This window comes from Lipophrys pholis (genome assembly GCF_963383615.2).
Source record: "Lipophrys pholis genome assembly, chromosome: 2".
NCBI classification, from domain to species: Eukaryota; Metazoa; Chordata; class Actinopteri; order Blenniiformes; family Blenniidae; genus Lipophrys; species Lipophrys pholis.
Genome location: NC_137636.1, coordinates 24,020,472 through 24,034,318, shown reverse-complemented (window position 1 = coordinate 24,034,318; position 13,847 = coordinate 24,020,472). Strand labels below are relative to the sequence as shown.

Sequence of the window (13,847 nt, the reverse complement as noted above, 5' to 3'; positions counted from 1 at the left end):
TTGTGATTCACCCGAGGTTCCAACATTTTCTCATTAGTTCACAGCAATCAATTAAAAGGATGCTCCAGACAATAGTGTGCTGGGAGCTTCAAAAACACCTTTTATTTCCCGACATGGCGTGAGCCGAATACCTCTCGCTTTGTCTTGGAAGCAGCTGATTTGCAAACGGTATCCTTAAACACTGTTGTCATTAGTGGCTCATCAAGTCGCTCCAGTCTTATTCAATATGAGTTATAGTCAAATTCACGGTTTCTAAAAAAGCAATGTTTGAGACGCTCACCGAAATCCCAGACTGCTGATGTGCTTGCTGCCCAGCCTGGTGAGGCTCTTCTTGGCCGAGTCCTCTAAGTTGTTGGAGCCCTCGTCATTGACCACCATGGCCAGGATGAGCCCCTCCTCAATGCCGTCCACATACTTGGCCAGGCGATGGCTTTCATTCTTGCTCCGGTATGTGTCGAACCTGACGGGATAAATAAAAGATAAGGAATTTGTTTTGGAAAGCTGCTCTGCAACTCAAACCGTTCTGATACCTCCGGCTATGCTAAGTTCTCTCTCATTTATACTGTATGGACTGCAGGACTATGTCATCTCCATTTTACACCCACGGGGAGTTTCATGACCTCTAATTCTGAATGCAACACATTAATATGTAGTAGATGCTCCTTTCACAGCTCTGGTAACCTCCACTGCAATGTGAAAGCTTTCTGCGACATGTTTCTTTGCATTCTTTCAGAGGAACGACTAAACTCTGAGTAAAAAGCTCTGGATTGAAGTCTCGGCTCTACTTGAATCTTAAGGTCTTGGACAAGTGCTCACTCGACAGTTTATGCCAAGTTACATAAAGGTAATTGTTTCAGCATTAAGATTTCCCGAAAAAGGGCAAAGCCAGCTCCAGATAAACCTCGTCCTGGTGAGGCAGGCTGGTAATCTTCCTGTTTTAAGATTCGAAAGGAAAACGTCTAACTTGTGAAATGGTCCTTGACATATTAACATATCGAGTCACAGTGGTCAAACAAACACAAACAGAAAATATTATTAGATATACTCTTCTATTAAGAAACACCAGTCGAGCAATATCAGAAAAGAAAAAAAGAAAAGAAACGTATCAAGACATAAATGTCTTGAGATAATTTGATGGAGTAAAATATAGAAAATGGTACACGTGACCATAATGTGGCCCATAAAGAACTCACAAACATTCACAGTGACTTATCGATCAATTTTAGGTACTTCAGATTTGTATAATAGTTATACTGACAGACAATATCAGCAGGGTCAATATTCACTAATGTTATGTTGGGGATCATGATTAAGACGAGCACGAAGAGTGTTGATGAACAGTGTGCAACATGATTCCTTCTTATTCAATAAATGGTTTGTTGTTGTGAAATTAATTTAGCATCAAAGTAAAATCTGCTAGGAATTCATAACAAATCTAAGGTAATAGTATAGATAACCATCATCAGCATACAACTGAGATGGGTATTTAAAGCAAACCTAACACTTCTCAGTCCAGAGAACACATTCAGCCCAATTTCATCTTGAGTGGATCGGACCGGTAAAATAGAGCTATAATACCTTTTAACTTTAAACTTGAATGTTTGTCTTTGTTGTGGCACAGAGTATATGTGAGGAAAATGTCTATATTTTGACAAAAAAACAATTACTACAGAAAATTACTACAATCTCAACATAAAGGCAATTTTAATGAAACCTTGTGGTGCAAAATATGATTAAATGTCCAAAAGCTGTTGCATTCTGCAGGTTTATACAAGCTCCCCTTGATATCTTTCATGGCGGCATCATTGATATCTCCGCTTCGGTCTCAGTGTTGTGGCTGCTAGTCTTAGAAAATGTGTTTAAAAATTAAAAAAAAGTAAAAAATTTCTTGGTAATTTCATAATTTGAATTTGGCGAAACGGATCAGAGTATGTTGTGGGTCAGTTTTGGCCTAAGGGCCTAATGCTTGACATTACAGCCACAGAGTGATCGATTAAAACTGCAAAAGCAAGATGTCGTTAAAATCGTAATCCTACCCAAATGAGGAGAGTTCAAATATGATATTTATGTGAATAATAGAACAGTTGAGTAAGAGGAAAACATAGACTGAATGTCAAATGTGTCAAATTTAGACTCCTCCATCGCACTACCACATGGAACGGTGTGTTAGATAACTCCACACCATCCCACTGCTCCTGAGTTTATTACCAGTGTTAGATCCCTGAATGGGTCAGCAGTGCATCAACCTCAGCACTCGGTGACCTCGCTCTGTAACACCACATGCTCTGATTGGTGGCTGAGCCGCTGTGTTTCTCAAACACTTCCACTTTGTAATTATGCTGCTGACGGCTAAAGGTGGAATTAAGTGTCTAGGAGGGAAGAAGTATCAACAAATGACTGGTGGTTGGCAATGATAGCGTCCTATTACAGAACCACACTGGAATTTAGTGAGCTCTGTAGAATGAGTCAGGACGGTTTTGTAATGGCAGACTGCACGGCTCAGGGCTGAATCTTACACAACTGGAGACTGAATCAAACAGCTAAATTCAGTGCTGAAGAGGCGTATCTACACTTTTCTTCCTATACTAAATCTGATGCACTCTGCACTCAGCATGCAAAACTAACATTGGCTGAAATTGCTGTTTTTATATCTCTTTGTGAAGTGTATAAAGATGCATAATTTGAAGAGATAGTCCAAGATTATTCCATTAGATTGTGCAAAATCAATTTAAACCGGGGGTGATCACCTTGTATGTGTGTTGTTGTTTCTTTGTATGCCGAAAAAGCTGCTTTGCATTGTTTCTTTTCCATTCAGCTACCAATCGAACTCCCACATAACTTCCGTGGGAGACCAGAGAAGCATTAAAAGCCTAGTTGTAATAGCATTAACAGACAGACGTAATGTGATTTTAGTGAACTGTTTGTACAGTGTATATGGTTAAGATAGGGGATTTAATAAAATGAGAGAAAAGTTAAGCATTTATTGATCTATATCACCAAGTATCAGTCTTGAAAACAATATTAGCACATCAATATAAATAGCTGTTATTGTTACCACAATAACAGCGGAATATCAATTTATCTGACTCCAATTTAAGATCATAAAATGGACAATTAATCATGAAAAGATATTAAGTGTGTCATTGATTTCTAAATGTAATATCCGTGCATGAAGCGACGCCGGCGCTGAGGCACATTTGTCTCCGTCATTAGAATCCTTCATTAGGAGCTTATGAGGTGTCAGCCACCGGATCATTCCGACTCTAATTAAGTCTCAGAGATTGTTCAGCGGCCAAGGTGGAGTCTCCGTGCTCGAAGGCATCCTCACCTGTCATCGTAGAGCACCTCTCCAGTCTTGGGGTCAATCACATGGATAATGATGCCTCGGTTGCCCCAGCTTCGCTGGAACAGGTAGTTGTTTTGGTTGCTCTCTCCAGGATGAAGGGTCTTGTTGAGAAACGTCCACGACAGCTTCTTCTGGCCGTGGATCTCCACGGTTCCTCCCGTCCCCACGCCGATGTACTTCCTGCCAAAGTAGCCATGTTCCTCATCGCTGTCATCCAGTCTGAGAATAAAGCACAAGATGAAGGAACATTTTTTTAGTGACATTTCAGAACAGGAATGTGCTTTAATGTTTGCATGTGTGGATTGTTGAAATGGTGCCGTTGTAAAAAGCTGACGAACCACATCAAGTGTTTTATAAGTCACATTCAATAAGCAGTTTATCAGATGTTATTAAACTTATTTGAGACGAACTGGACATACTTTCTACTTCGAATAAAAAAAAAGTATCAGCAACATGGGAAAGCCTGTCTGGGTCAGAAACTTCCTGCATAGTTACACCAGTAATTTGGAGGAAGATGCTCAAAAAACTGGAGTTCAGCCATTCTTGGTGGGAAATAAAAGATTTGAGAAGTATTAACAGCTAAAACAGTAATCTAATAATTACTATATAGGCTATTAATGCATCCCGGGTACTGTGGACTACAACGTAATGAGATTAGTGTTGGCTATGTTGCTTTCATGTGGACTAAGGCCCTGTCTGCACGAGACAAGTATAAACACATTGCACCGTTGTTGAGTAAATGGACCCATAAAACGCTGTGAAAATTTTAGATTTTCCTTTGGATTCTCTTCTAGTAAGGAGGTGCTCCCACCTAAACTTCAATAGTTGACTAATTTGATGACATTAAACGGAGGGTAAGGGACCCTTGCAAAACAAACTAGTGGTACGTTTTTTAGAACAAATTTATGGGATAATGGATGGATTTATACTCGTGGAAATCAAGCAGGAACTTTTTCCATAACCCACAACCTTATTTTTATGTTGTAGATGTAGAAGGAAAAAAAACTAAGAGCCAAACATAAAGTTTAAATTCTAAAGTCCCCATGCCAACCAAGTTAACACCCTGAGGGTAAAGAAGTGCAAATGTTACCATAGTTTCACCACCATAGTTCACAATACAACACTTCCATCAGCTGGGGTCTAATCCAGGGTAAATCCTGGACATCATTAAAGTGAAATAACCACTAAAGCAGAGCTCACTAAAGAAACAAAAACATGCGTCTGTTTCCCTATGATAGCAAATCCATCAGTCAAAACAGCTGTTCAGACAGTTCCGTGATGCCCCAGAGAGCTCAAAGCAGTGCAAGTAAGGAAAAACCAAGCATAAACACAAAACACAGGCATATTCTAAAAAAAAAAAAAACCCTTTCATCAATTCGAAAGGCACCAAGCAGGTTTTTTTTACACAATGCACATCACATTACAGACAACACAGAAAGGGTTTCCAGACAACACGATGAACACATCTGGGAATGCTTGTCGTCGCCACAGTTTATGATATATGGCAGGACGAGAGTCAGCTATTCATCAGCCGAGCTGGAGTGAGAGCTAAAATAAAAATGTAAGTCATTTTGATTCATTTTTCTAGACAGCTCCATCATACTAAAGTGTCCTCTGGAAACACTCCCACTGCATTGTCTGCGTTCGCAGGGCATTTTCTAAATGCTGCGCATGTGTTGTTAAATTGATGAAGATGTTTTCCTAATTTGTGTTTTGTTTAGGTGGGAATGTGTTTTCTTAAGTTATGGAGTGTTAAGCTGTTTGGGCTACTGTGCACTTAACTTTTTACCACAAATGTCAGCGAAGTGACATAATGCTGAAACAAATTGTCTTTCTTGTAAAGGCCCTCTTGTAAATGTCGACTCGTAACCCAGAATGATGTCTTCCTCCACAGCGAGCACATTTCTAACATCTCCTACGAAACATGCTATGTTGACCTAATTATTAATGAGCAAATAGTCTCCTACTCTAATTAGCGATGTCTACAACTAACTGCAAGTAACGACCGCTTTAAATGTCAGATTTGACTCTGTTGATGTGCACAAGTATGAGTATATCACTCAAAGTAGCTAAGAAAGACATTATGAATACTTCAGTTATTGAGCTGTTTCTTTTTGGAGGTTGGCACAGCACTATAATACCATGACCAAAGAATAGGTGGTACTCTGTCCAATAATCTGGTTCACTTTAATCTGCATGTTCGCCACGGATTGTCTCAATGACCAATGAGACGCCACAGTGTTAAAACAGCCGAGACACACGACCAGAATGCAGGCAAAAGTGACTCATGACACATGACTCGTGTCAGGGGAAGCTAACGTGTATCTCATGTTTCTTAGGCCCTGTTTATACAACGTTTTGTGAAAGTGAAAGAGAAAACATTTGTTGCATTTAAACATTTGTTCAGAGCTGCTATGAGCATACCAAACCTGTAGGAGGCAGTGTGACTATAAGCATGAAGCCATGATAGCCAATCAGAATCCTTGAAAAAAACATGATGTCCCGAATTGTGACTTAAATATCCACCTACTCCCCTTTAGATGCGGAGACACAGAGTTTACCCAGATCCACTGTGGCTGGAGTTTTCAGGAATCTTCATTTGTGGTGAGTCCTAGCTGCCTTCATGTGTAAATTTGCAACCCAAATGCAGAGAATTATCAGGTCGTTGGTTTTTATTTCCAAATACCCGTGAAACGTGTTAACATGGCCTAAGTTAGGATGAATTCAGAGCTCATCAGGTTTGTCTCATCTGTGTCCAACAAGCCACCAGTTTCACATCCATGGGAAGCTACTGAATCAATCCTCTCAAAGATCTGATTCTAATGCCTGATCACTATCAGCCTAAGCTATCACAAAATCAGAGAAAAAGATTTATGACTTTTAAGATGTGTTGTGCTTATGGAAGTTATTATGGTTTTTATCTGAACTTCATGAATGCGTACCTTCCAAACAGGGAGATGGTGAGGTTGCCTTTATAAGGACAATCTGGGCTCCCGATGTGCAGCTCTCCCTTGTTCCCAATCAGGATGTGTTTGGTCCGCAGCAGTAAGGGCCGGTTGGTGTCAGCAATCACCAGCTTTCCTACAGGGGAGAAAAGAGTGGGTGAGTGATGAAGCTTCCTGGCAGCTCATTCATGCCCCAGTGCCCTCAGACACCTTCTGTCTCTCGACCATTTATGGGCCGGGGCTCAGGGAGTCCTCGCAAACACACACACACACACACACACACACACACACACACACACACACACACACACACACACACACACACACACACACACACACACACACACACACACACACACACACACACACACACACACACACACACACACACACACACACACACACACACACACACACACACACACACACACACACACACAGCTTCTCTACCACATCCTTTACCGAGTGTGCAATCCAATGATTCCACCTCAGTCGTGAATGACTGTTGAACATCAACGATCTCCTGCATGTACCATTTCTCTAACACTGGCCATGACCCTGCTTTCACCACCAGGCTTTTCTTCAACAGTGTAACTCCTCATCAACAATACGCTTCACAGTCAAATGCATTTGCGCTCATTTTTCCTTGGACTTTGCGATGATTCGCCTGGAGATACTGTAAAAACCACTTAGCGTAAATGATTCTACGAGATAAATGTGGTGGAAAAGGCTTTACTCTTTGAGGGAGAAAAAATACAGATTCTGCTTTAAGATCTTTTGCAAGTCATGCATATTATATAAGAGCAAACAACAAGCTTCTCAAATATCCATATCTTACACCTAGGAATCCATTAACCAAATAGATATATTGCATTGAAAATACAGAAGATTTAGGAGGTGAAACTTCCACAAAAGAAATCACTCATAAATCAGTTTTTAGAGTTTCAGATTATAAGCGATAGAACGTTATGTCTCAGCTGCATTTAGCTCACGCACTAACAAATAGCCTACAGTTACTGTTTGACAGAAACAGCAATGATCGGATACTCGTTCCATTCTTGGAGGTCAGTGTGATCAAATTGAGAGCAGATAGGCCCAGACTTGACGTCATCCAAACCCTCATAGACACCAGAACCCTTCCAAGGTGACCCAAAGATATATTGTAATATCTAATAGACTGATCAAAGTACCTGGTCCCAGTTGGAAATATGTTGTACCTGCCTGCTTTCCTTTAGCGTATCTTTGTCTAGGTGGAAAGTATATACATAATCTGATGATTCGAGAGCTATTCCAACTATGTCCCTAGTAGAGGAATCCAACAACTATACCCATATGCCACTGCCTCATGTTGGAAGACCCAAACCAAGATTTAACTAATAAACGCCTGGTAGGGTTCTTGAATGCACAAAGTTTGGAAGTGAAGCCCAGATTAACAAGACCCAATTTAGCAGTATGCTCATATGAGGGTCTTATTTAAGACCTTGATGTTATCAAGGTATATTGTCTTTGGATTCCCATTGCTATACTCATAATACTGACATGTATATTCTTTTATAAGCAGCTGGCCTGTTATGTTGGCTTCCACTATATCTTTGGATCAGCCTCATCTGATGCCAAGACCCAATTCCAACTTTTGGTTTATCCAGCCTTAATTATCTTTTGAGGCCAAGTGCAGAAAGCCCTCGAAAGGTTTTGCTGCTGCAGGTAGAATTTTAATTAATAAAATGCAGCAGGAAGCACATTTTAATGCATCTCGCCACCACATAAACTCTCTTTGGCACCCGGTACTTATTTGGATTTAGAGTTTGCCACTAAATATTGCGACTCTTTAGTGCAGCTGATCAAAAAGGCAACATACTTATTAAAGCTTGGATGATTACAGCTTGATTGGTAAACGGTTGGTATTCAGACAGATAAATATTTGCATGTCTTGTGTCTTTGTGGATATGTCATTAAGTGCTCAGAGCTTGAACCACACTGTGCCCTCCTCAACCCCCCCCAACTCATACACGCCACATAATTTGCCTAAGTAGTAATTTTGTTTGAACGTTGGACCTCTGAATGTTTTTAACATTATGAGATATTAGTGGAAATGGCTGTTGGGATCAAAAGATTTCATTTGTCATAACTCATGGTTTTCCCATAGGTCAATTTATCCTGTGGAGGGAAAGCCAGACACTGACGCCCTGTTTACAATTTTTTTCAAGCAGAACATGAACAAAACAAAAATAAATAAACTAATAAATGAACAATAAGCAACCAAATATACCAATAAAGAAACCAAGCCTGTAGGAAAGAACTCATGGTGACATTTAAAAAGTATTATATATTTTTCACATTTTAAATTAAAAACACAGACTTTGATTCGGTTTTGGGCGTCTGTTTACTTGACAATGCTGCTCAGAGCCACCGGAAACACAACTTTTGGAAAACGGCTCCCAAAGTGGAACTTTTTAAAAATGCTCCGACTACCTCTCCATAGAAACCGAGAAAAGTGCAACTTTTTGGCAGCGATCCGACTCTATTTTCATGGAAAAGGAGCAAAACACAACTTTGAAACGTTGCAACTGCACATGCGCACCACAGCCATTGTAAATTATTTTTTTCTGCACATGCTCAATAGATAGACCATAACGTGTGTGTGTGGTTTCACTAAATAAAAACAACAACAGCAACAACTGGTGGCCGGGTATGCTAACTACATGATTTTCATTATTCCTGCTGTTCGTTTTCAAAAAGTGGCAGCGTAAATGCAGAATTTTCCTGACACAAAAACATTAAAATAATCACTTGAAATGTTGTCTTGTCAACTGGACCTGATATTCTTCCTGCTATTGAGACTCCCCTGAGCCTCTCTGCTAAAATAAACGGAGGTCTGCAGAATCCCCCCATTGACTTTCAAAATCGTACTGAGAATGAAAATATAAGGGAAAAGATGCCAAAACAGCACGTAGAACGAGCAACAACTTCGAAGTAACGGAAACTGAGAAGTCGCTAAGTATAAGGTCAAGAGGAGCACACACACGCAGAAACAGCAGCTTTAGGGTTTGTTTGTTTTTTACAGTGGCTTCCAGTGTACGTCTGATCAAGCAGCACATGGTGCAGTGTTGTGCTTTTAAAGTTCAAGCGTGTCTGTCTTTGCTGACAACCCTCGAAAGACTCTCATTGGTCTGCACAAGGAGTTTGATGAAATGCTATCAGGAGCTCAAGTTGTGTTTTTTTGCTTCAAGGAGTTGTATAAGTATCTCCTCTCAGTGTATTAAATGTCCCTTGGCTCAGAAGAGTTTACGCTGTGAACATTTCTCTTGGTGCTCCTCCTCTTTGCTTCTGTTCCAGACTGCTTGATGTCCTCAGACCAATCTCTCTTCCAGCTTTCAGTATAACCATTTCAAACCTCAAACACTTTGTCTTACATGGCACAATGCAAATGTATTAATTTCTTAAAGATCCAGCGACGCAATGTCTGAAGGGACATTTGATTACCGAAGGTTAATGTGTTTCTGGTGAAAATGCTCAGGAGGAGTCCACATTTGATTGACATTTTAAGTAGCCATTAGCGGTAAATGTGAATTACATGCCCCTGTCAGTGCCAGTTTGAGCCCATGCCTGGAGCCGGCGCTGCTGTTGGAGGAGATTAGACTCCCCGCGAAGCTGAATGTGCTTCTATTGAATGTAGGAGAGTGCAGGATGAGTCATCAGGCATTTGATGCTGTTTTACATGTAAAGAAGATTTGATGAGAAACCCTTAGTGTTCACAATCACTTAGAAAAGATGAATGAATCAATTATTCTCTACACATAATCTAAAGAAAATACACATGACACCTTTAATATTCTCGAGGATATGTCTGATCGATGTGTCCAGCATACCTCCATTCAGAATCTCAATTGAGTGGACTGTGGCTGAGGTTGTCAGGAGGACTTTCCGGCCGTAACCGATGGTAACACGATGGTCTTCACTGTGTCCTGGCATCCATGGCTGCAGGCCTGGCTCTTTATCCGGACACACTGCAGGGAACACAACAACACACCCACATTTAAAGGTTTATAACAAAAAGTAGATAAGCTCCACAACAATTGCCACAACTTATTTCAGTTCATGAAGTGGAAACAAAAAAGGTACAATAAGGAATCATCTACACCACGTTTCAGTTGAAAATGCATCGTTTTTGCATTACTGTTTCAGAAGTCAGAAGTCGCAACGTTTTGAAAATGATGTCTGTCAAGTCACTTTGGAGGTTGCCATTGTTTTTTACTGTCCATCTACACGTGCATGTGCAGAAGAACTATTTACTAAGGCCGTGGTGTGCAGTAGCAGGGTATCAGAAATGTGGTGTTGTCCTCCGACTGCACGGACAAGAGTGTTTTCAAAAAATTCCTTCTTGGGAGGCGTTTGATACCTATTGTTTTCAGCAGCTCCAAGTCCTGTTGTCATGTAAACTGACACCCAAAACGCAACAAAGGTTCTCTGTGTTCACTTGAAAATTCTCTCGTTGAAACAGGGCTTAAAGTGCATGATTGGTTTCTCAGGTTATTTTTAAGAATGGAACTGATGAAAAATTCTGGCTCACGTTTTTTTCTTGAAGTTTGGGTGAGGAAGATCATATGAAGTTTGGCCAAACAGACATTAGACAAGCCCAGTAAGTTCAGGATCGACTTTTCCTGCTGCCATTGGGTGAATGATAGAGTATCCTCATCACGGGGCTAACACAGTGTGAGACTGTCATGCACCAATTCCTACCCAAGGATAATTTTGAGTCAACAACCTGGAAGTTGGAGTAAAAAAAAAAAAAAAAAAAAAAAACTGGATCCAGAATCAAACCCAAGCATTTACAAAAACTTTCCCTTTATTCTGTGTTCACTTGAAGGCATCAATGAGACTATTAGGACTCACTCGGCAGAGTTCTTGGAGAGAAAGAAAGAGGAATGAGGCGGATGCAGACTAAGAGAGGTGATGACAGCAGGCTTTTTTTTCCCCATCTTTACCCATTAGAGCATGCAGACGCCCTTTTGCCCCTTTGCATGGTTAGATAACACATTGCATAAAATCTCTGCATTATATTTGTGGCACTTGGACAAAGGCACTTGGAAACACAATTTATTACTACTGCAGCTAATAATGTTGTTTATTGTTACAGCAAGTGCCAGAATCCAGGGTGAGTGCAGGCAGAGCTGTGATAAAACAGCAAATAAACTGAAGATGCTGTTTTCGCGAACATTAGAAATAAAGTGAAAAAAATAATGTGCTCATGAGTCACCTTTTTTTTGTTTTGTTTGTCTCTGCCTGGCCTTCACTGTATCTACAAACAGCGTAGCAATCCCGCACTTCCTGTAATGTGAATGAATCAAAAGAATTGATGTAGTGCACTCCTACATTTAGAATAAATGAAACCTTGTCCGACATGTTTCAGCCTTTATCGGGCTTTTAATGCCATCTTGACAAAGTCTGTTAACAGTGGAACATTGCTTTGATAAAATGGACCGAAGTACAAAACACTGTGATGTGCTTCAAGTGTGTGGGGGGGGGGGGAGAGAAAAAAAAAAGACAGGATTAAATGAGGTTTGTGCTGGCCCCTCAAATCAAAGAACATTATGTTCTTTCGCAGCTCGACTTTCAATAATTAGAGCTGAAGAGGCAGAAGAGAGAAAATGAAGCTTGTTGTGTGCTGATGCAGTCAGATAATTATTCCTATATTCAGAGTTCAGAGACCAACTTGTCACCTTCAAGTGAAAGCAACAAGTTTGTGCATGTGTTTGGTTAAAGCTTTGCAAGGTGTTCAAAAAAGGCTTGAAAATTCCACTAAATTAAAAGTGAACCAAGAGGAAAGAATTTCCAATGTAAAACTTTTATCAGAGCATCTCTAACGATCAATAAATCTAACAGAGTGATAACATCAGCAGTTGCATGCTTACCACTGATTTTTCTACCGGTCTCATTCCTTCCTACTTTAATTGTCTCAACTCTCTAACTACCTAAATGTGAATCAAATAGCACACAAGCTTATTGGACTGCTTGTTGAAGAGTGAGGGCGAGTGATGCTGGCATTAAGTTTGTACCCGACATTATCTCTGTAAGTATCCAGCCTCTGGTGCGAGTGGTGGCTACCTCACCTCCCTGCAATCTAATGGATCCATCAATGGCATTGAGTGGCCAGGGACCCGAACTGTCAGGTAAATTTCCCAGAGGGCTGACACAGATTGATAGGCGTTGACGTGCAATCAGCTGGTTTCTGCTCCCTGTGAATGATGACTGTCCGTCTCTTGAGAGCACAGGCCGTCTCCCAAGGGATTTGACCACAATCCTGCTAAGATCCCATATCCTAGCCTCTTAATTACAATAATGAAAGACCCACCTTGGCATCGTGCAGGGAGACTCCTATTGTTTCCAATTGAGTGTACATATATGGAAATATGTCCTCAAGAGGACAAGCTTGTGGATGAGGAGATGGTGACCTCTGTCTGTGCGAGGGAAGAGTCTCAGCCATCACATGTCCCTCTCAATCTTTCTCAGGCCAACTGCCGACTCCAGGTCAATGACCTATGACTGCTTCTCTCTGCATGCTGTTGACGTGGGGTTGGGCAACATGTCAACAATTTCCAAACTTGCCATTGTCACTCCAGCTGTCCCCTCCAACCAAGCTCTGGAGGAGCCAAGCGTTGTACAGCCACACGGAGGAAGTAGAAAAGATTATCAAGTGGTGAACTGAGCTGGTCAAAAAAAAGGGAAAGGCCAAACAAGCAGAAGATGTTCCAAATATTGAGTGTGAGAGTTTTCTTTGTATCATCTTGGGAACAACGGATAGCAAGCCACTATGAAACAATTACATCTACAGCCACAACCGAATGAGACAAGCAGGATGAATATGTGGCAGGACATAGACCCAGCCTTTGGATTGTGGCATTAATTCTTTGTCTTTGTCTGCTGGACACCTGCTGCACATCTGCATACAGGCCGATATCTGACCAGGGATTACAGATAAATACACACATACACAGACAAACTCTGCTAATTAATTTGGAGGATTGCAAGCTGAATTGTCATTTCATAATCAGAGTTCGATGGTGAACATGGAGCACCCAAATTAAGTGTCAAGGGCACTTAGTGTCCTTCATTAAAATTTGTTATCATTATTATTAAAGAAAACCCTTTATGTCTAAGAACTGACTGAAGTCAATTCAGGGAAAAGGGGGGCTTTATATAGCAAATAAATACAAGTAAAACAAGAGAAATAGGGAGTGGCAAGAAGGGGGAACGGGTCCAACTTCCCACTGGGAAATACTTATGTACATGCAGTCAAACTGGGAGTTCCCATGAGGAAAGTGGGAAGTTTTAGCGATGTACACGTGTGAAGCAGATTGGACATCACTCAAGATGGGCATGGCTTCAATTAAAGTTGAGAAATGAGTTTTGACAAGCCCTCCGATGTGGAGCTACAGCTAAAGTTAAATACAATATGTTAACTCCAAAAAAACCAGTAACAGCTGTACAGAAAATCCTCCTGAGATTCATTTTATCCTTCACTTCACGATTGTTATGAGGTTATTTATCTCTTTTCT

The 13,847-nt window shown here is 40.7% G+C and overlaps 1 protein-coding gene across 2 annotated transcripts in view; it reads right to left on the bottom strand.

Annotated features, from left to right (window-relative positions):
- The window catches only part of cemip (cell migration inducing hyaluronidase 1), a 211,604-nt gene that overhangs the window by 83,778 nt on the left and 113,979 nt on the right, over positions 1 to 13,847 (bottom strand). For both annotated transcript variants that reach the window (XM_080493578.1, XM_080493577.1), the window contains 4 exons: positions 10,161 to 10,298; positions 6,289 to 6,427; positions 3,329 to 3,565; positions 281 to 460 (listed from right to left, as the gene is read on the bottom strand). In XM_080493578.1, coding sequence (XP_080349704.1) covers positions 281 to 460; positions 3,329 to 3,565; positions 6,289 to 6,427; positions 10,161 to 10,298 — 694 coding nt within the window. The remainder of the gene's footprint in view (positions 1 to 280; positions 461 to 3,328; positions 3,566 to 6,288; positions 6,428 to 10,160; positions 10,299 to 13,847) is intronic.